Here is a 23,931-nt window from a genome sequence, read left to right as displayed (position 1 = left end):
CTCATAACTTTGACCCAACTTGCTTTAATTTTGCAACTAGTCATTTAAAAAAAAACCCTGTTCATCCATAATTTTATGAGGCTTGAAAGGACGTTACATTTTAGTTCAGTGAGACAAAACCGGATAAAGCTTATGCTATACCCCTGCGATGGTGTTGATGTTTGGACCTGGTTAAAGTTTTCGGAGCAGGTTCTGTATCTAAGGTTTCTCTTGTCTTACTTTCTCCAGACTTGCATGGATGGTGCATCTGGACATGCTTATGGACTTAGACTTTAGAACAAATTTACAAAAATTTCAGATGCTGGGTGAGGTTAAGGTATATTGAGCAGGTTTAAGTTTTTGGAGCAGGTGCCCTTTGAATCCTGCGAAGCGGATTATAAAAAAGCGTAAATTGCTCCAACCCAGGTTATACGACTATAACTTGGGTAGATATTGAGTTGATTACAGACTTATAATTTAATTTTCTGCAATTTGCACTGCAAACTGAGTCTGTTTTACTTTTAAAAATGATATTAATCTGTTCAAAATTCATTCGTAACGTCAGTACGTTGGTCCATTGTGACGTGTAAATTTAACTAAATCCTTCTATCCAATCAAATGCCGCGTTACAACCAGAATTAAATTATATATTTTCATCTGTATTTTGTTTATTGTGTTCAATTTAATAAATGATATCGTAAAAATTTCATAAGAATATCAATCCACTGTATTATACTAGAATGCGCAATGAAAACTAAAGTCGGCCTCCTTAAGTTTGGTTTGGAACTTTTTGACCATCCAGAAGTATCAATATCCCGAGCTCATCGATTTAATCCGAGTTTACTTTAGATATTTCAAAACGCCTCCAGTTGACCGCTCATCTATTTTGAAATATGACGATGCAAAACCCCAGGTGATAAGTCTGGCACCCGAGGTGCAAACTTTCCTCGGGAATGGCTGATTTATATTGAGAAAGGTGAGATAATTGAGTCTCTTTATGCGACCGACTTATTACACGTGCTGATAAAGCAAATCGTTATATTAACTGTATTTCTTAATAAGTAAATGATTTTTACGTTCATATCGAACTTTTCACCTGCGTATTTAATGATTCTCAGATATCGAGAAGTTTAATTATTAGTGTTGACCACGCACGAACACTCTTAGGCCACATAAAATTAATTTTTAGATTCTCATCCTGATTAGAAAAAAAAAATGGAGTGGGTGGGTGAATTTTATTTTTTTTTTCATACTTTTTTCACATTCTTTCATAAAAAGACTTTTATATATCAGTGATACAGACTTATAAGTCTAAAATAATAATTATCTACTTAATCTTAATCTTCCAAATGATTATCTACAATCTGTACCCGCGATCAGTTCCGTGGCACGCACGCAGGGACGCATGCACGCACGCACACACATTAACATTTTGTAAAGAAAAAAATCTTCAAAACCCGCTAACGCTGGCATATCCCGCATGAATCACCGACGAATGCATTTTATTGTTTAAATATTCTAAGTGTTATAGTTATATAAAGAGGATGGGTGGTCAATAAATTACACAACGCCTTATATTTTGGATTCAATGTTTTAACTATAAACTATTATTAACAGTAAAGAAAAATCCAAATATCAACCAAGTACCAAATATTTTAGTATCAATATTTAAACATTTCCTCTTATCTTTAGACAGAGCTATTTTTTACTTAAAGAGATTGATACAGACTAAAGTGACCACAACCAATACAGATAAATGTTATTTCAATTACATTGTACACATCACTTGAGAAACAAATTTTTAAAAACTCAGTATCTTATCCACCCTTATAAAGGCATTTTACCCGTATCATTCGCTCATCTTTTTTTAATATAATTACACGTAGTTAAATCCAGATGTACATCAAAACTCATGAGCTTCCGCGGTGCCCCCACCAGGGCTTTGCCGCCTAATGGCGCGGCCCCCAGACCCCTTGCCTTTTTAACGTGCACATCAAAGAGTTCTAGCTATACCCATGCATTCTCTCTCTCTCTCTCTCACACACACATAAATCGAGAAATGAACACTAATATATACTTAGTTTTTAACTCTCTCTCTCTCAGCGAGAGTGTATACGTACAACAACAAAAACATGCCATTGAACTACTTAAAAGTTTCCTCTCTGACTCATTTCTGACTAACATTTTCTCTGTAATTTTTCTCTTATTCTCACGGTCCTAACTATCCTATACAAACAACAAATAACCACCCAGTCCGTAAGTTTTTACGACGCAGTACCCTCCAACCTGCTCATAAATATCTGATTTATTGTGCCCTGTTCACGCTGTCTTTTGCTATAAAATAATCTACCCGAATTAGTCAACCAAATTCTGCCAAAACTGCGTTCCTGAATACGTGAAGTTACGTTCTAAGGTTTATAACATACTAGTCGGACGTACAACATGAAAGCATTGATAATTATATTAATCGTCTGCTTGGTTTTTGTTAATGTTTGTGATAGCAAGAAAAACAAAGGTAAGAATTTGTAATAGACCTTTTTCCTGGTACATATTGGAACTATTTTTTCCGTTCATTGAATGACAACACTGCACCATGATCAGGCGTGAGATCAATACGCACTTTCCTTATATCTTAAAATGTTCTAGAAAATGTTGCAAATGGCAATCGTTTAGAATTCGAAAAAAGATTGACATGTATTTACAATTTTCAGTGTCTTTAATTTGTCTGTGATAACACTAGGAATCGATTTTTTTTATTATACAGTCCTATAAATTCAAATGACAATGTTGGGACGCAAGCAGGGTTTGCATGGTGAATTATTCTATTATTTAAACCTACAATAGCTGATACTTATGTAATCTGATTTATTTTAATATAATTTAATTCTGGTTGTAACGCGGCATTTGATTGGATAAAAAAAATGTAGTTAATTTGCATAACCTGGTTTGCACGTCACAAGACACGCTACAATTCACCAACGTCAAAAACGTACCATTCCGCTTGACGTTACGTTTGAATTTTGAACAGATAAATATCATTTTTAAAAGTAAACGCTCTCAATTTGTACAGTAAGTTAATTTAAGATACCTTTTCTAACACATAAATCGTCTTTCAGTATTTTTTTTTCTTCAAATCAACAATCTTCTGATGAAAAGGAAGAGGGCAATTTGATTTTTGTTTCGTATATCTATTTATTTCCTGTCCCTTAATACTAGGAGCTAGGAATGGGGAGCAACCCCCCCCCCCCCCCCATCCCGTCCCGTTGCGACCGGACGCTGACCACAGAAAAAAAAACCTAAACCAAAATTCTGAGTAACAAACAAGATCCGGCGTTGAAATAAGTTCAGGAAAGATGCATTTCCAAATATTTCAACGATTACGCATGTGTACATACATTTAAATTATGAAGGTTGAAATTTGTACAAACTTAAAGTGTAATAATTCTGTCAGCCAAAATTTTACAAGTGCCTCTTAACCCGAAAATTCATTTAAAGTGAAATCAGGTTTATTGGCTCTCTGATTTATCATTTTTAAACAGGCATACAGAAATACTGGTATTTTCATATCTTATATTGTTATACAATAATTAATCCCCTAATTGTCAACGTATTTTTCTGTTTTTCCTCGATAACGACAAAAAGCACACGGCGAGTGTGACCGGTCAGCAGAGGATGCTCACTTCTCCATGGCACCTGATCCTACCTCTATTTATTTTTTATTTTAGAGATGATCCATGCTTGCTCTTCTCCTGTGTTGTATATTTCCTTTGGGCTTTTGAACACTGTTCGTTATCTCCACATGTCATTTTATACCTCTTTAATAAAAATTTATATATCTACGTTAAGAGGACTCGACGGTCATGGCCATTTTTAGATTGTATTGATCTCCTTTAAAAAGAGAGCCCCGTATAAGCTCTATATTGGAATATAGGAAAATGCCCAAAATTAAAAGGTAAAATACATGGATTTTTTCTTTACTTTATAATAGCTTATAGCTTAAGACATCACTATCTAAAGATTTAAGGAAGGTCTGTTGACCACCCATCCTCCTTAAATTCAGATTTTGATGATATTAACTTCAATTTGCTTCATCAATGAGAAGAGGGAAAAGAAAGGCTTATATAGATATTGCAATATTTCAATACTTAAGTATTTCGTTAATTTCATTTTCTCATTTTTGATCAAATAATTTTTTTTTTTTTTTACAACACATATGCACAACAATAGATGTTGCTATCAAACTTATTATTCCAAGATTCGGAGCCACATTGATTTTTATACAATTCCAAAACAATGCAAACTAGTATAAGTTTTAACATTTTTGAATTTTATTTTCACATAACTTCATATACAATGTTTTCTAGGCAGTAACCTTCTGTATAGAACGAATCTCGATGTAATTACTATTACCTCATCGACGAATTGGCGTTAATTGCGTTGTAAATTAAGAATAAAATCGTGAGAATTCAAGTTTTTTTTTTCTCCAAAACAATTTAGATTGCCCTTTCAGTGTTTATTGTGCTATAAACCATTTGGATTGAAACGTGTCTTTGCAAGGAATTGACAACTTAGATTATAAAACTGACACTGTTTTTATTCTAGGAAGAAAGAAATCGAAATGTGACAAAAATGACGGCCCGGTTTGTGGAAAAGATGGAAAATCGTACAAAAACGAATGCAAGGCAACCAAGAAGTAAGAACTGTAACCGCGAACTTTTTTCAAGAAAAACAGAGAGGAATTGATAACAATTTAAACACATGACACTGAAACTATTTTTTTTTGTAAGATTCCTAAATGCTGTTTGCTCCCTCCCCCCAAGAAAATGGTCGTGTAAGATATGGCAAATGCTTAATTATTGGTTAATTAGATTACATGTACATATTAAGTACAATTTCAAATTCTTAATACCTTTTTATTCATACCATTGTCTACTGTTTTATAATAAAATGAATTCATGCAATTGAACAATTTTAATCTACTGGTACATGTATATTCGGACCAATGATTTTAAAGACCTCAAAGAAAAACAAACATCAGTTGACAGCTAGTTTAGGTGGGATTCAGCATTTAACCCTAAAACCAATTCTTCAAAATTATCTGAGATTGCTTTAGTCACTGATTTACGGAAGCCCGTTGGTGCCACATTCCTACGTGGCACCAACGGGCTTCCGTACTGGTTCGTTTAATAACTTCTTTAATTTTTCTGAAACCTTAGAATGGCATGTTACAAAATAATTTCTTACGTTAAGTGGATTGTCATTGCAATCTTTTGTTTGTAGAAAATGGTTTTTCAAATCTCAAAATAATTGAACATAATAATAATACAACTATACGAGGGTCAATCAAAAATTACGAAGACAATATGACTCTCTCTCTCATATTTTCTTTTAAAAAATCATAACTAACTAATTAATTAATGCACCAACATTTTTTTTTATTCATTTGTGAAGTTTCATTCCATTTTATGAAAAGACATTTTTGTTACCGATTTTAACAATATGTTTTGTCACCACGGAGCACAGTGACGTTCAAAACAGTAATGTCAAGATGACGCACGCAAAACTTACAGAATTACCCATTCTAAAATCACGCTTAGTCTCTTGTGCGTTTCATCTTACAATTAGGACGAAAAAAATATTCCACTTGACATCATATTTGATCACATTTGTTCAAAAATCTTAAGTTAGTTCTTCGAAGTTTTCATTTTTTACCGTATTTTTCTTCGTTTGCATTACGGAAAACCCTGAACGTCAGATAACGTTACTTATTCATTTGACCAAATATTTACAGATATTCTGTTTTCTTTTGGGTTTGTTTGATATCCAAATTAAAGCTACCACAACACCCACAACATGTATTACAGTAAAACTTAAATTTGCATATAATTTTCGACGTATTAATTGCACCACTGAACATCTTTACAGTTTGTATCGGCTTTTCCCCCATGTTAAATTCATACAGTAACTGTTTGTACTTCACGTTGCGCGGTGACGTCTGGGGATGTCACGTTTTTAGTCAGTTTTAAAGAGGACTATCTGTCTTTAGTAACTGATTTCTATGTAACGAAACAATGTATCCCGCTGTTATTGGGTGCATAAAATATCATAACAAATATTTCATTTGAGGATTTAATATTTTTTTGTTCGAAGTCCAAATCATAGAAATACACGTAATACGTTCGACGTTACTGGTATATGGTTTATTGTTGACGTAACACAGATTTTGACCGTGCGCCGTGACAACATATTTGCAGAACTGAAATCTAAATATTTCTTAAAATCAAAGAAAGATATTTAATTTTTTGATATCAAATTATTTGAAACTATTGATTAATTAAGCCTGCCAAGTTTAGTAACAATTTGACGTTAAGTAAAATAGCTTTTTTTTGGCAAAAGTCTTCGTATTTTTTAATTGGTCCTTGTTTATGATAAACACATATTATGAATTGTTCCGAGTATCAAACTTATATACGAGGGTTGTCCCAAAAAAATGTAGACAGGACACATAATTTATAATCTGTCCACTGCAATTTCATTAGACTTCTATGTTTTCTTCAATGACCCTTTGGCAAACAATGCTGAAAAGTTCAAATTTGTACTTAATTTATTTCTCGAGAAAATGAATAATTAGTAACAACAAGTTTTGTCAGGCGGGACAATGTGCGACGTCGAAAATTTCAAGTTTTACGTTGTTGCTAAACCCTTCACATCGATCACGATAACATTTACGTTTTATTTCCGAATGTCTTAGAAAAAATATTATCTTTGAACATGTACTCTGCGTGCACATTCAATATATATTTCTAGTTTTGTTTTGTTTTTTAATATTTTCTACGTACAAACGATCTGTCGGCTCCAAACTTGCCCTGTATTACTTGTTGTCTAACGTCTGTCTTACCGAAATGTCTCGTTAAACATTTTGACGTCCATTGATTTCGTTCGAGGTTTCTTTTTTCCACTTATTGTCATCATACTTGTTCAAATATTTTCCATGTTGTTTAACTACTTATTCACAAAACGCATTTCTCATCGACTTTGATAATTTCATTTACTTCCAAAGCCGCTTAGGATTTATTTCATTGTCTTTACAAAATTGTATCAGTTACTGTTGCGCCGCCCTAAACACTGACAACGTCATTTTATGACGAGTTAACTTTTCAACTTGTCACAAAACGCGCTATAAAATATTTAAAAGCTTTGTTATAGCCAAAAAATTTTTTGAGTAAATAATAGAATTATAATGAAATATCAGTGTATGTTTTATTTGAATTTTTTCATTCGAAAAGTACTTTTCCGCCCAATTTTCAATTCATTATGTTGATTTTAACTTTTTGTTTTTGACATTGCGCCGCATGTCGAATTTCTTACCTAACATGCTTGCATTTCACTAATTTAGTCTCAAACAATATTCGATTTTAAAACATTATTTGAATGGAAATTTCTTGAACCCTTTGTGGCACAAATTTCATTTTCCTTTGTCTTCGATTAACTTAATAACGCTACTTGTCTACGCTATTTTGGGACAACCCTCGTAAGCGTCATAAATCGATGATATGCCAAGTAAACAATTACTGAGAACAACATATATTTAAAAATGTGTTTAACAATGAAGACACACTGTATATTGATATTTTTAGTTTTAAAATTCTGATTTCTTACCCAACCTACTTGAGCATTTTACCCTCCTTATACTCCAATTTTATTTAAATGCAATGAAATTAAACCTTTTCAAATACGTTTTTGCGATGATTGGTTTTTGAAAGAGGGAGTGAGGAAAATATTATAAAACATTTAATAAGGGTTTAAAGTGATAATGTCAATAATTATTTTTTTTCAAGAGGGGTAGCGATAGCATGCAATAAGACCTGTCCATGCGGTCCTTGTATATGCACGGCCGATTACAGCCCGGTCTGTGGCAGAGACGGGAAGACCTATAGCAACAGCTGTAATGCAAAGTGCTCGTACGTATGCAAAACGGCAACAAAAATAAAGAAATGAAGAAATGAAAAAGAAAGAAAAGGGTTTAAAGTACAAAACACACACACAAAAAAAACATACCGTAGTATCAAATGTAAATTATCATAAGATTATTCATAATTCTTTTATGACAGAGGCCAAAAGGTTAAATGCGAGGGCGAGTGTCCTTGTCGAAAGAAGAAGACCTGTGATAGATGCTTGAAGAAGAAACAGAAAGAAGTTTGTGGAAAAGACGGCAAAACCTACGTGAACAAATGTTTGGCGAAATGCAGGTAAATAAACTGAAATTTCAGAATCAAACGCTTTCCATTGAAACTTCATTTTCATTTTCTTCTAATTTTAGATATGTATTAATTTTTTTCTCGGTTTTCATTTGAAACAGTGGCCAGTCCATTGAATGTAAAGGCCAATGTCCTTGTCCAGTTTGCGACTGCTCCAAACCACGGACTGTATGCCAAACAAACGGCAACTCTTTTCCTGGAGTCAAATGCTACGACCCCTGCAGGTATTGTACATCTATGATCACGTATCATGGCAATACACGTAAAACTATACCCATCTCATCATGCAATAAACCAACTAACGAAGTAATTGAGCGAGATAACGTGAATTGTTATATAAAAAAAGATTAAAAACGCCAGTCATACGTTTGGTAAAAGAGGGAACAAATAAAACAAATCTAGAAGAAATAATGCAGTTATATAGACTTTATATACAACGTGGCTTTGATTTCCTGTTCTTCAAAAGTATGTTTTTAGTTAACACTGCGATCGACACGTCGACAATTAGTAAATAGATGTACGAGTTCATTTTTATGCATATGTAAAATATGTCTCATAATTAGGAATTACAGCCCAACCCACATTACTTTTAACGTATTATATTTGGCGTGTACGATATTTGGCAGAAATTCGTTTTTTAACAAGTTGGCGTGGATTTAAATTAGCGTATTCCTGAATGTGACTATTTTTATACATATATGCATGGCATACAGTGATGTACTTGATTTAGCGGAAGTCGCATTCCGCCAAACACGCTAAATAGAATACACAGCCAAATGTAGTACGTTTACAGTACTTCTAACTTACTTAAAGATATACACTGTGAAATGAAATAGATATTGAAGTTCGAGATACCAAAGATTGACTGTACAAATGTAGGAAGCAATGCAAAAAGATTTGGAAGAAGGCCAAGAAAAGCAAGAAACCTAACAAAAAGCCCGGATCTCGTCGACCCTCAAAGAGGTGTAGATGTAAAAAGAACAGAGTTCCCGTATGTGGCGCAGACGGAAAAACATACGGAAATAGCTGTATGGCCAGATGCAAGTAAGATTTACATTACTTTCTTTCATGATATTTTAAGGAATGAATTCAATATTTTTTTTGTTTTATACCGCGAAGCGGTTTATAAAAAAGCATAAACTGTTTCAAACCATTTTATATGGTATAAAACTAATAAATATTGAATTCATTGCTTAAAATTTAATTTTTTTACTCTTCATCGTAGATAAAAACGGCCATTCGACCTTTAAAATGACGTAAAATTGTACAAAATTCAAACGTAACGTCAGGCGTATTGATACGTTTTTGACGTTAGTCTTACTATGACGTAGGCAACATTCTTAATACGGTATAAACTATTTTTTTAGCCAAAGAGAAAGCGCGTTACAACCAGCATTAAATGATTTATCAAATGAGTTCATACTCAAGAATTATTTAAATTCTTAGAGCCTATTTTTTTTGATTTTTGTTTTAACTTATTCGCTGGGTGTATTTTCTTGTATGCGTCAATGAGAAATATAACTATAAATTTGTTTTTGTCGCGCGTGTAAAGTAGATAGGGCTACCAACGAATACTACTAAGTCGAGTCATCATGAATTCTAATGATTCCACAGCAACTTTGATTTTTTTATGACTTTTATGAATTCAGTGTCTTGATTGAATCGACATTCTTTTCTAAGGTCTTCCGTTTTTAACGGAAGGCCTTATAGTGATGGAAATGCCTTTCTTTCTCTTTTTCTTTCTTTCTTTCCCTCTTTTTTGTCGGCAGAATTTCTCAGAGACAACTGAATAGATTTTCCTGAAACTTTTAGAAATAATAGACAAAGTCCTCTTTTTTCAAATTTATCAAAATTCACTCCCGTTCGTCCGTTTCAGGTCCCGAGACAAAATCCTTGCCCTCTTGATATCTCAGAAACAGTAAAAACTTCAACAACTAATCTTTGCAGGATTGTAGTTCTATGTATGTAGATATGTTTATCTTAGAAACTGTAAGTGATCAAGAAGAAGAAGCAAAGATTTTAAGAAACAAGGATAACTGTTTAACGGATTTAGTTTCGTCAACCGCCTCTTTCGGTTCTCATCTAAAGCGTTTAAAAAATAAAGTCTTTACTTAATTTAAATGTGTTTTAACTAATTCTTTTAATTCGTGTGGTAAACATTACATGTAATGTTCATTTGCAAAAATTACAAGAATGGCAATATTCTATATTCATTCAGCACTTCTGTTTGTCCGTTTCCAGTCCCGAGACAAAAAACAAAAACCTTGCCTCAACGAAAACTCAGATTTTACTGAGACTTGAACAACTAAACTTGGAGGAAAGATAAAACTATATAAGGAGATATATTTAACATGTTTTATTTGAATCGGTGTAACTTCCGATGGGTCACAGGAAGTACTCTAAATATTGTGTGATTTTTTTTCCATTTTCGTTGTTTTACATGCATATGGAAGTAAACCCTGGAAACTTCCTTCACGTGAAATATTATGTTTATCATTTTTTTCTACATGAATGAAGATTCAGGGTAGATTAAGAACGGGAGACCATGTTGTTGCTATAGCAACAAGAGACTTATTGTATATGGGAAAACTAACTATCAATTTCCTGTACATGCCAGACATGTTAATGTCGATAGCAGAGGAGTGTCCAAAGCGTTATGATATATCCTTTGAAATTTTTATTTAGTTTGAATTATGACGGTTATTTTTATTTTGTATTTGCCAGACGTGTGAAAATCGTTAGCAGAGGAGAGTGTCCAGAGCTTTGCGCATGCCCATTGAATTATTTTCCAATTTGTGGGTCGAATAACAAAACTTATGACAACGAATGCTCTGCGAAGTGCGAGTAAGCCAACCACTGAAGTTAATTATACATAATGATTTTACTTTAAAAGATATGAAAAACTTAAGAGATAAAGCAAATATTTTAATTACAATACCATGATAGTACTTGGTAGTTACATGTTTTTAAATCCCACTACCTACAATTTAGAGGCTAAAAAATCCAGTTCTTAATGAAAATTGTTTACAATAATTCAAGCAACAAGTGGTGATAAAAGTAACTGCATCAACTGAAACATTCTATCTATGGCAGAAAACAGTCCGTTCTCTGCAACGGCCAGTGTCCTTGTCAAGAATTAAAACCCTGTCCCCGAATCATTCTACAAGTCTGTGGAACAAACGGAGTAACATATGACAATGACTGTCTGGCAAGTCAAGCGTAAGCTTCAAAAATGCAATGCATCTATCTATCTATCTATCTATCTATCTATCTATCTATCTATCTATCTATCTATCTATCTATCTATCTATCTATCTAAATGTCGAGTAATAATTGCAAAAAAATTAAAATCAAAATGCACAGACTAATAAGACTTAATCGATCAACTGATTTCCGTTCTGTCGCTTAGAGGCCAGTCCGTGGCTTGTATGGGGGAGTGTCCGTGTAACGATAATCTGGTGCCTTGCCCCAGGATCATGAACAAAGTCTGTGGAACGGATAACAACACATACAACAACGACTGCCTGGCCAAACAAGCGTGAGAAGTTGATACTCTCTCTCTCTCTCTCTCTCTCTCTCTCTCTCTCTCTCTCTCTCTCTCTCTCTCTCTCTCTCTAAACTGTTAAACTATGGTACAATTTTCAAGAACACCTTTTACACATATACTCAACTGTTTCAGTTGTTGTATTAGAAATCGTAAGCTTTATTTCAGGAAAAGTTGGGTGTTCATTATGGGAAGCTTTACTTATTTTTACATAGCTAATCGGATAACTTTATAAAAAAATGTTGATAAACCAAGAGATAATGTCGCGATTGTAGATTAAATAACATTCTACTACAGTTATTGCCGAGATCAAAGAGATGCCGCGGACATTATTCTCTAATTTACCACGAACGTCATCAGTAAATTATCAGATCAGAAATACCTATTTGTCTCGCACTGATCATGAAAATACAACTTCAAACCGTAAAAAGTTTTAAAAAACCATGTCAATTTCACGTGTTAGTTCCAGTCAAAACCATGTGTATTTCCTCAAATTTTTATTTTTTAAAAAGAGATCAATGCTGCTGTTCCGAGGACCTCCCTAGCACATTTTCACTGCGTGTTTTTGCATAAAATATATATCATATAGTATTAATAATCGTATTTAATTGCCCTTAGAATATTAGGAATATGATTCAAAGATATTTTATAAATAAGTGAAGAGTATTAAAAATCCAAAGAAAAATTCTGTCGTCTGCATGTGATGCCTTTGATCGATACACATGGAAACATTACTAACAAAACCGTAAGGGGTTACCCGGAACAGCCGTCAAAATGACCTAGATCGTCTCTCTATAGGAGGAACAATCTTTAGAAATACTGGGCTGTTAGTATAATAGAAATAAAGTTCTTGTTATCGTGAATGTTGCAGGATAACCGCCTCGGTCTCGAAATGTTTTATATTTCAAAGCAACATCTCTCGACCTCGGAGGTTATTCTGCAACATTCACGAAAACTCGTACTTTATTTCTTAAATAAATTATTTAAGCAATATTTTGATATTTCTATCGATATATTTGGCATATTTAGCTTACATTTCATAGAAGTCGAGAAAAAATTAACCCCAATTTTGTCCTTAAATTAGCTTATTTCATGCTATATCTCAATTTTTTTAAAGATGTGACCCCAACATAATAGATCCCCATCTTTATATCCATATGGTTTTCGGATGATTGCATTACTATTATTTCAAGTGCCAATCTCTTTAAAACGTGATTTCATTGGCTTGAGTTCTGTTCTTCGTCAGTAAGATCATATGACGAGAAATCTTCGTCATGAAGAATGGGCGGAGCGGAGCGAATCAAAGCGTAGTCAATTCTTCATGACGAATATTTCTCTTCATATGATCTTTCTTGTCTTAGAACAGAACCCAAGCCAATCAAATCAAAGATTTGAGGAAAATACACCGCCCTCTATTGTGTCCAAATATTGCCGTGCCTTAATGGATAAGTATGGAGCCCGGTGTATTTCTTTACAGTAAAATCGAGCACGTGTATTTTAACGTGGACTTTCGACCAAGTCATATGAGAATAAATATGATTTAAAGGATATTAATATTGGTTTTGATTAAATGGGATATTGAAATTGTGTTAAGTTGTTTAATCCATACACATGATTTAAGATATACCTGAAATCTGTACAAGGTAACCAAATACATGTAAAAGCCGTTTTCTCTCTTCGCGTCGAAAACTTTGCTCAAACAGTTTGAAAGACATAGCTAATATCAGCTATTTAAAACACGAACTGTGTTTGCGAGAAAAAGGCAGGAAATTACATGTTATCATGTGACGGAACATGTGAAGATGACAAATAATATGTGCAATTTAAAATGAAAAAAATTAAATGTGTGAAACTTGCACGAATTCACTGTGATTAAAAATAGCATAATTCACGAACAGCTTTACTTTGATTTGTGTGTATGGAGGAGGGGGAGGGGTATACATAGTGTCCCGCAACGAAAAGTTTCTGAAACGTCCTTTCTCAAAGTTTCCACCAATCAAAAACTCTTCAGTGTTCGAGAAAATTAAAAGAATAATTCTTCACCACGAAGACAGCATTCTTAGCGAGAATAAGGGACATGTAATTGGCTGAATAATTGGGTTATGTTCTAAAACTATTAACAATTGAGGAAAGTCTCTTAAAAATGTGAAAATATAAACAGTAAAATACTTTCTTTGTTAGTTCACACGGGTCAAGAAGTTAGGGACCATCGAAAATATTCTTACGCGGTGTTTTTGTTTTGGTAAACTATGATTTCTTTTATGACGTTTATCAATTCATACTGTGGACTTATTTCAGTTCGTGAAATTTTGGTAAAGTTCGTCATCTTCATACCCACATGAACCAATGAAAAAAAGAATTTTATTGTTGAACCATAAAAAACAGCTTTTTATTTTAATTTATACAAGTTATTCTAAAGATTTTTTTTCTTAGTGGACAAACCATAGAGTGTACGGGTGAATGTCCCTGCCCCAGTTCTCTGCTGCCGTGCCCCCGTATTATGAACCCTGTCTGTGGTACCGATGGTCAAACGTACAACAACGACTGCCTAGCAAGACAAGCGTAAGTGAAACACTCGATCCAACGTTCTAATCTCAAATAAAGCAACTTTGAATACGATTTTGTCAAAAATTACAAATGTAGAATCGATATGATGCTTTGCTCTTTTAGTTTTTAACCTATTGAAGGGGGCGTCTAATACTGTGGACTGATTAGAATTCGTGGTGGCTCAATTATCGTGTTATTCGCGGGTAGCCCTCGCCAACGAATTTAAATCCCCAACGAAAACGAATTATTAAAGGTTTGGTTTACCTACCGAGACAACTGAAAACTGACTTATCCACGAAATTAGATCCCCACGAACAAGCAAAAAACCAACAATCCACGAAAATTGGCCCCCACGAAATTAAATGATTCCACAGTATTTGCTTTCATGTACAATATTAAATATCACTTTCAACAGAGGATGTTTAAAGCGAGATTTTAAGAATGATTAAATGAACGGTTATTTTTTAAAAAAAATTATTTGGATAAAAGCACGTATTACCTGAACGTTTATAATGAAAGTAAACGATTGTTAGAATGTTCCGCTTATTTTTGTTGTTAACAGGAAAGATTACCAATTGCATTTCAAATATCACAAAATCGTGCACTCATATCTCATGTATCGTGCATCTAATTACAATATAGTGCATCTAATATCACATATATCGTGCATCCAATATCACGTACCGTGCATTATTTAATGTCATTATAGTGGACAAACAATAAGTTGTCTAACAGCGTGCCCGTGCGCAGAGGAAACCTTGACTCCATGTCCCAGAATAATGAACAAAGTGTGTGCAGCCGACGGACAGACATACAACAATGATTGTTTGGCCAGGCAGGCGTAAGTATACATGGGTGCTATCTTATGTCTTAAGTTGCGCAGCAGTAGTTTTATATTCCCTATACTTTCATTGAATGGAAAAATTCGAAAATTCGAAAATTTCACTTTCACTTTCCGGTAAAAAAATAATTACTGACGGCCAGGCACGATCGTGTTCAGAGATTTAAACAATAGAATGTAATTTCTTGAAGAAATGGCGTCTGGGAGACTGACTGTACATCAAATAGCCCTTCAGATCTGCATTGAAAATTAAATATGATAATTTTTTTTACTGTAAACTATTCACAAGTAAAAAACAAATTCAAATATTTTAGATTTGAAATTTGAATACAGGCATTTCCTTCAATCTTCACACAAAGCTCTTCGTTTGAAGAAATAAATAAAGTTTAAAAATGTCAAGACAATCCTATCCTCTTTAGAAATTCTTAATTTTATGTTAAACTGTATACGTTAACGTTAGTTGGACAAGGTGGTCTGTTAATTATTACATCATTTTAATAAAAACAGATGTTTTCTGTGGAAATATTAAATTATGGAATAAAAGTTAAATATATAATGAATGCTAAGGCGAAAAACAAAATTGATTGGAATAATCTTAATTAAAATGAAGTTAAAATGTCATGAAAACTACCAACACAACTTTAATGATTAATAAATGTTGTCATTAACATCAGATTAACATTTCAGAGGCCAGGTGGTGTCTTGTAATGGAGATTGTCCCTGCAAAGGAACAGATAACCTTCAGCCTTGTCCAAGAATCATGTTACCCGTATGCGGAGAGAACGGGCAAACATACGACAACCAATGCCTTCTGGAGCAAGCGTAAGAAAAGCCATCATGTTTATCTTTTTAATATTCAATTTAAAGAATCGTACAGACTTAATTCCAGTCCGATGAAAAAACGACTCTCTCTCTCTCTCTCTCTCTCTCTCTCTCTCTCTCTCTCACCTTAAATTTGACTCAAAACTGGTAAAACTACTGTACAATTTACAAGAATACCTTGACAAGTACAATACTCTACATACATTCTCTCTCTCTCTCTCTCTCTCTCTCTCTCTCTCTCTCTCTCTCTCTCTCTCTCTGAACTTTAATCATTACAGTCTTTGTTTAGTTTTGTATGCATCCATATCTATCTATCTATCTATCTATCTATCTATCTATCTATCTATCTATCTATCTATCTATCTATCTATCTATCTATCTATCTATCTATGTCAGGGGCCAAACACTTTCTTGTTCCGGGGAGTGCCCATGCAGTGTCACGGGCGGTCTGCGTCCATGTCCGAGAATCTATAATCCTGTGTGTGGCTCCGATGGGAAAACCTACAACAACGATTGTCTAGCTAAACAAGGGTATGTAGATTGAAATTAACATTACAGTTCTGAGGAGTGAGGATAGATCTTTTTCTATTTTATTTTTACCAGTATTTTCATCGAGAAAAACTTATTAACCATGAAATAATAATTATACTGTAATATTCAAGCTTTCTTATATTTTTTTGTTGAATGATCATCGTGTGCAGTAAATGAAAAGATGCATTATTAAGTTGCCTGATATTATTATTCACATGAAATTCAAAGCATTATTATCTTAATGACCAGAAACGCAAACAACCGGATATGATTGTGAAGTAATTATCGGCATGCTGTTATGAGTTAATAAAGAAAATGGCATCGAAATTACAAGATGAAAATATTATTCTAAAAGTGGAGGGAATGCGTCAATCGTCTACACTGCACCAATTAATCGTCATATATCCCATGCCTCCATGGCCCCATCGAACTTAGCAATAAGAGAGCCAGGAAAATTAATTTTCGTCTTGTCATTGGGGAATTATTCCCTATAACGATCTGTCCATTTTGTTGTGCTTTATTTCTTCAATGCATGTTTAGGGGTAATTTCTTTTATACTATTAAATGAATGTCATTTCATGGTGAAGAGGTGTGCAGGTGCTCCAAGAAGGACGATGTCCATGTCTCTGTCAGCTGATCAGTAAGCCGGTTTGCGGAGAGGACAATACTACGTACGATAATGCCTGCAGCGCCCGGTGCAGGTAATGCTATATGAACAGTAACACACGGTTATATGCACAGTAAAGCACGGTTATAACGATCACGCTTCTAAAGAATCGACGCTTATAGAGAAACACCCGCGATTCCCAGCCGAAATTCTTCATGTTTTAATGTCTTAATAATTAAATTTTAAGTATATTGCGAAGTTGCACATTAATAGCGAATTTATTGATACATGTATAACGAAGTAGCCCTTAATCCATTCTACTTGCAGGTAAAATTAATTCACTCTATTTTCCCTTATATATATATAAAGCCTATTGATAACTGTTTAATTGTATATTTGTCCACTACCATAAATCATCAACTGCAATTTTATAATATAGACTATATTATAAACATTATATATTATAATATTGACTGAGTATATGATGGCATTTTCTGATTTGTTGGACTCGAAGACAGCAATGTTGCCCGAAGCCGAAGGTCAAAGACACATTTCTGTCTGAAGGTTCAACAATTCACATTTTGCGCGTATCCTTATCAACAACAGTTTTGTTACAACAGATGAAAGAATGATTACAAGTAACCACCAGCTATTCATGTCGCACAGTCCATAGCGAACATTCATATTGAGTAGCTGTGACGTAGCTGTCTGACAATTTTATGTTGGACTGAATTTTTAACATTCGTTTTGTTGTACTTTTTGTTAGAAATAACTATAGAAGAATATTTATAGCGGTATAACAATAAAATTGCTGACCACATTAAAATAAAACCAAAACAGTTGCTTTCAATTTGAAAAAAAGTGAAACTATTTTTATGTAATAAAAGTGTTTGAAAATATCCTTCGCCTACGTTGAAAAACAAACAAAATCAAACATTTTTTTAGAATTCATAGTTCACACTCATACAATTTGAAAGATGCCCTAAATTTTTGTTCATTACAGTAACTATCATTATCATTCACTTAACGTGAGTACATTTCTGGTTTTCCTCCAGTGGTGTGACGGTCGCCTGTGAGGGTCAGTGTCCCTGTCAACGAACCCAGAGGGTCTGTACTAGGGAATACAACCCAGTATGCGGATCAGACGGACAGACCTACAGTAACAAATGTACTGCTGAATTACTGTAAGTATTGGTGGATAATGTAAACCCATTTTATACGCTGCGACCTTATTGCAATTTACCAACACAAAAAAAACAAACGAAAACAAAACAAAACAAAACTGGTTTGCGGCGACTTTTCGCGATCAAAATGTAGATTATGATAAAAAATACGTGGCCGGTTTTTTTTGAATTTACAGTTTCTATTACAAATCAAAATTTATAACAATTTGTATTTGATGTTTTATAAGTATGGAGCTTATACGATAATGTTACGTTTAGGGGTCAGACAGTGAGATGCGACGGGAGCTGTCCGTGTAGAGACGGCCTTACTCTCTGCCCAAGGATCATGCTCCCGGTGTGTGGTGCGGATGGCAGGACGTACAATAACAGATGTCTGATGGAGCAGGCGTAAGGTCTTAACAGCACACGAATCAACAGATATAATGACAATGCCAGAAAATATCACTTTCACTTTTATTTGATTAGTTAATTGAAGAATTTAATATTAAATGAACTCTAAATTCTCGCCGTTTTTTGGTGTATGTGTGTGTGTTGGGAAGGGGGGGGGGGGCTAAAGTTGGGGGGAGTCAGTACTCTTTCGCAATTCATAAGATTTATTGATTGTGTAAAATAAAGTAATCTTGACATCTTTACAGAGGTCAGACCCTGGGCTGTGAGGGAGAGTGCCCGTGTACCGCCAAGGGGAACCTCCGTCCCTGCCCCCGAATCTATAACCCGGTGTGTGGCTCGGACGGCAAAACCTACAATAATAGATGTCTTGCACAACAAAGGTATGTATCGATATCAACTGCGTATAACTTCACGTAAAGATTTTTTTTATAAGGTAAAAGCATTGGTTACCAAAAACACTTCAATGATAAAAAAAATATCTCCTTATTGTTCTACTTTAATAGGGCTGATGGTTGTAGCCTATTTTAGACTGTTTTGATCTTCTTTAGAAAAAGATCTCTATATAAAAATATAGGGGAAAAAATTCAAAAAGTAAAATATATGCATTTCGTTTTTTTTACGAAATAAAATTGTATAGCTTAATAAATCATAATCTGAAGGTATAAGGTAGATATGATGATTAATCTATTGACCACTCAGCCTCCTTAACTATTTTAACAAAATCAATCCTGTTGACGAGGTACATTTTATTTAGAATCAAACTGTATCCACAAAAATAAACTGTGCCAAGCTTATTTGAAATGAGTTCTATAAATCAACACAATTTTCATCTTAGCGGTGTTCAAGTGGCTCAAGACGGTAGATGCCCTTGTATATGTCAGGAGATATACAGCCCAGTCTGTGGCTCTGATGATAGAACGTACGACAACGCATGTAACGCTGGATGCAGGTACATTGATTGATTAATATATTCTTTGTTGTTTAACGTCATAATCGAGAATATTTCAATTTTGTTTTTTGTTGGCTCTCGGAGATTATGAATACTGAGGGGTCCCGCTTTAATAAAATCCTGAAGCTCTTTGACATCAATGTGTGCAAATGAAACTCTGTCATTTTTTATATACATGCATTAAAGTTTATTCACAAAAATGGCAATCCGCGAAAACTGCCCCCGGCGATTCTTCAGTAACTCTTTACTTGGTCTTTCAGTGGTGCGACGGTTGCTTGTGAGGGTCAGTGCCCCTGTCAAACATCTTTGAAGGCCTGTACCAGAGAATACAACCCCGTATGTGGGTCAGATGGACAGACTTACAGCAATAAATGCAACGCCGAAGCTGCGTAAGTTAATATTCTTTCACTAATAAAAATGTGTTTTCTGGCGGACAGCTACATTTTCGTGCATTCAGTGACCAACAGCAATATGCAATGCAGTTTTTTCCGTAGTTGTTCATTAGTTTGGTTATGATCAAAAAATCCCTTTAACCTGCTAACTAGTTTTTTTTTTATATATGGGTTAATGTTAAATTACTTTTGGAATCCGCGGAAATTGGTCTCCACGAATTCAAATGATTTCACAGTAATTTGCTTTATTCTCTTTTAAAGAAACGCAGAAATTGAATGTAACGGGACCTGTCCATGTAGAAAACCTTGCATCTGTCCATTCATACTAAGACCAGTTTGTGGTAAAGATGGAGTGAGTTACGACAACGAATGTGGAGCAAGATGCGCGTGAGTACTACCCCGGGGCCATGCTAAATTTGAAAATTTTTATATTGATATCAATTTTATGATGGGAAAGTGAGACAACGGGTATCAAATGTAAACTTGTCTTATTTCAGTTGCCTGAAACTAGATGTTAAGGGTACTTTTTAAAATCTACAATATCAATTTTAATAAATTCTGAGGCGAAAATGCTATAATAACATCAGAATTGCCAATCCATTATTTTTTTGTCAATTTTGGTGCCTTTGTCGTACACAATCAACGAGAAATAAAATCAATAGTATTAATACACGCTAAGGCGACCGCCATTTTGAGCAGATGTTAATTAACACACAAAGTAACTTATAGACTTATACAGGTAGTGATGTAAGTTTTAAGCAGTGTTTTACAATATCATTAGTATCCATGACGTCTTAGACAGTAATATTTTATTGAAATCGACAACAAACACGTAATGAAATGTACCATTGCACCATTATGTTTGATAAATATGACAATATTTGTGACGCTCTTAATAACTTTAGCTATCTATAAAGGCTACAAAATAAGACCGGGTTCACGGTTTGTCTTGTAAGTGAAATATTAACATTGTATTTGAATTGCGTCTGTTTTCAAAATGAACATATGAAATTTTTATTTGTTTTTTTTAAAGTGCGAATTAAAGTGTTATGAAAAAAATATTTGGTTTTAGTTCTCAGACAGTCGAGTGTGAGGGACAGTGTCCTTGCAAAAAAGCATGTGCCTGCCCATTGATATATCTGCCTGTATGTGGAATGAACGGGAAAACGTACGACAATGAATGCTCGGCAGAATGCGAGTATGTAAATTTGTCCATCTTATATACAATGCATTTTGATTCACATTATAATTTTAATCTATCAAAATGTCTTCAATTCAGTTTAGATAAAGTAAATTGAAATCCGACGATCCAAATAACACAACAATGAGTTTATAAAGATTACATGCTTATAACACATGTATAATTCTCGTAACATTTTATATCATTATACTTTCATGTTAAATACTGAAATCTGATTGGTTTAGACGCAGTTGATAATCCGTTACCATATGCGTTAGCAATACTTTTGGCAACGGGTAACGAATTGTTACATGTGCGTAAATTATGCGCGTACGGTTCGCCGAGGAATTCACATCATTTCTATATAAAGCAGTAAAATTTTCTCTAAAATTAAGACATTCAGTATAATAAAATAAATAGTGCCTGTTTGGGAGGGTAACTGTTGAAATTGACACCCCTCGAAAAAACCATTGTCAACCTCCACTTCGCGTCGGTTGACAATGGTTTTCTCGGGATGTCAATTTTAACAGTTACCCTCCCAAACAGGCACTATTTATATAACAACTTTTGTTTTTGTAAATTTTGCTTTCAAAGTTGCGACCTAACTCATGGCAGAAATAGTTTTGATTGTTAAATGAGACCTATTTAATTTTTTGTCCAGTGGCACTGTAAAACAGTGTTCGGGGTCCTGTCCGTGCCCCGAGTCAAAACCATGCCTTTGTCCTCGCAACCTTGACCCAGTTTGTGGAAGCGATGGCGTCACTTATGGGAACGAATGTCAAGCTCGTTGCTCGTAAGTGGAATTAAATAAGTTTTTAATTTATCATGAAAATATAGTTTTGATTTTTTTGGTCATATTTTTAAAGAATATTTGCCAAGAAAACTTGAATTAATTGCAAATTTTATCTACAACTAAAATTATATAATAAGATTATTTTAAGGTAAGATCGTTGCTTTGAGATATATTTAAAATACAAATGAGAGGATCTTATACTTTTCCAATTTTGCATCGTGTTTCACGCCTTTAACAATCACCACACTTTTACATGTATTCTCAAATCTAGTCCGTTTAGCTGACAATACTTGCTTTCTTTTCAACAACCATTTTCTTAAAAAGGAACTAATAGTGTAATGTGTGCATGTTTTAAAGTTATGTTTATTCCTAACAAATATCGTCTTTTTCTTCACAGGAAGCAATCCGTTGCCTGTAAAGGAGACTGTCCTTGTGCTATTGTATCTTAAACATACCCGGTATAATTGTATCCGCATATATACTTCAAAGAGAGCCGTAAACTGAATTATTAAGCGAAAATGACTACAGCCACCGTTCTATCGCATCACGTTTTAGGATTATGTCCAATTTAGTTCCTCATTAACCTAAGCTTTATTGTTCTTTCATCGTTATTTGTTTTATGTCTTCCATAACAATGTCTGTATAAAGCAATTCAATACACTGTACTGCGCATCAGCTATCATATTACATTGTAAAATGCAAAACAGAATAGAACAGAATACTGTAGCTTTATTATGCACAAATCTTTATAAATGATGTTGGAACAATATTTTTTTTTCATTTAGAGCTTGTTTTCAAAACTCTTGTTTAAGTGAACAATATAATTCCAAATTTGGTTTATAGAAGGCTAGTTATTAAGAGAAGTGAAACTGAAGATCATTAGTCTTGTACATGATACCAATGCAAGTTTAATCCCAAGAAGCATATTTAAATACAAAAATTGGCAATGTAAATGTCCTATCATGAGATAATCAAAATACATTATAAAACCATTTGCTACATTAGAAATAGCAGAGAAATATAATTCTTATCTGTAAAATGGAGCAAGAGAAAGTTTGAAATTCTGTTGACTCTGTTGAATTCTATATGCAGTCTAATCAAAAGTCCTGTGTTGTTTTGGCGTGTTAGGATCGTTTTATTTTTCATGTCCATCAATCACTCAAGCAGAACGATTTTATGTCATCCATTGTGCATTGGTTTAAGCAACAACGGCAAAATAAATCGTTTTTGAATTCTTTCATCGTCTTGAGTTCTTCTTGAAAAATGGAAACAATTCCTACAAAAAATGAATTTGTATTATAAAGAACAGTTTGGTAAAATCAAAAAAAAAAAAAAAAAGAGAAAAAAAAAGAAAAAGAAAAAAAAAGAAAAAGAAAAAAAAATTCACGCCGAGAATAACGTCATAGCAACACGAAAATCACCCATACACATCAAAAATAAAGCAAACAGGATCGTCTGTGAAAAAGGAAAACAAAGATACTTAATCAAGAGAACAAACCTTTAAGGACACACGAGACGTTCCTCAATTTTATATAATATTCCTTGATATACTATTCTTTACTCATCAGCATTTAAACCTCTTAATTCCCAAAAAATTCTGAGTACATTACCAGGCTATTTTCCGAGCTAGAATATTTAGAAATTTCCTTTAAATAGCATGTAAAATGCATTTGAATGCTTATGAATAAAGCCATAGTATAACTTTTAAATTGAACACTTCATATTTAAGTATAAAAGTACCATATAACATAAAAATATAATTATGGAATTATTTAATGGAAATCTGCACATTGTGGAGATAGGTAAAATAGAAAAAAAATGGAAGATAAGTCACGTCTGACCTTAAGAGGCAAACACAATAGTTTATCCATGTTTTAGCTCGTTCTTTTAATCTTTAGAATACACTGCGATTAA

General features: G+C 33.8%; 1 protein-coding gene across 2 annotated transcripts; it reads left to right on the top strand.

Moving 5' to 3' along the window:
• The first annotated feature begins 2,279 nt into the window (after positions 1 to 2,279).
• On the top strand, positions 2,280 to 23,254 carry LOC128184289 (agrin-like). 2 transcript variants are annotated; one of them, XM_052853721.1, is made up of 23 exons: positions 2,281 to 2,494; positions 4,582 to 4,672; positions 7,818 to 7,940; positions 8,091 to 8,228; positions 8,339 to 8,461; positions 9,117 to 9,281; positions 10,962 to 11,081; positions 11,331 to 11,456; positions 11,647 to 11,775; positions 14,215 to 14,343; positions 15,038 to 15,169; positions 15,857 to 15,991; positions 16,388 to 16,522; positions 17,110 to 17,223; positions 18,185 to 18,313; positions 18,572 to 18,700; positions 18,949 to 19,083; positions 19,539 to 19,652; positions 19,913 to 20,041; positions 20,306 to 20,431; positions 21,117 to 21,242; positions 21,886 to 22,017; positions 22,415 to 23,254. In XM_052853721.1, exons 1-23 carry the CDS (start codon positions 2,422 to 2,424, stop codon positions 22,464 to 22,466), a joined length of 2,805 nt encoding a protein of 934 aa, XP_052709681.1. In that variant the 5' UTR covers positions 2,281 to 2,421; the 3' UTR covers positions 22,467 to 23,254. The 2 variants fall into 2 exon arrangements, with proteins under 2 accessions (XP_052709682.1, XP_052709681.1); XM_052853722.1 differs by lacking the exon at positions 15,038 to 15,169 and having other exon boundaries at positions 2,280 to 2,494.
• Positions 23,255 to 23,931: the final 677 nt, after the last annotated feature.

This window comes from Crassostrea angulata, chromosome 5 (genome assembly GCF_025612915.1).
Source record: "Crassostrea angulata isolate pt1a10 chromosome 5, ASM2561291v2, whole genome shotgun sequence".
Classification (NCBI taxonomy): domain Eukaryota; kingdom Metazoa; phylum Mollusca; class Bivalvia; order Ostreida; family Ostreidae; genus Magallana; species Magallana angulata.
The sequence above is the reverse complement of the archived record's forward strand: the minus strand, read 5'-3'. Positions and strand labels throughout refer to the sequence as shown.

Bases quoted from the DNA above. Each gene is read 5' to 3' on its own strand.
- LOC128184289 (XM_052853721.1), top strand. From the start codon at position 2,422: ATGAAAGCATTGATAATTATATTAATCGTCTGCTTGGTTTTTGTTAAT. The intron at 16,523-17,109 runs GTATGTAGATTG...TTCATGGTGAAG, and splicing joins GATTGTCTAGCTAAACAAGG to AGGTGTGCAGGTGCTCCAAG. The intron at 18,314-18,571 runs GTAAGTATTGGT...TGTTACGTTTAG, and splicing joins AAATGTACTGCTGAATTACT to GGGTCAGACAGTGAGATGCG.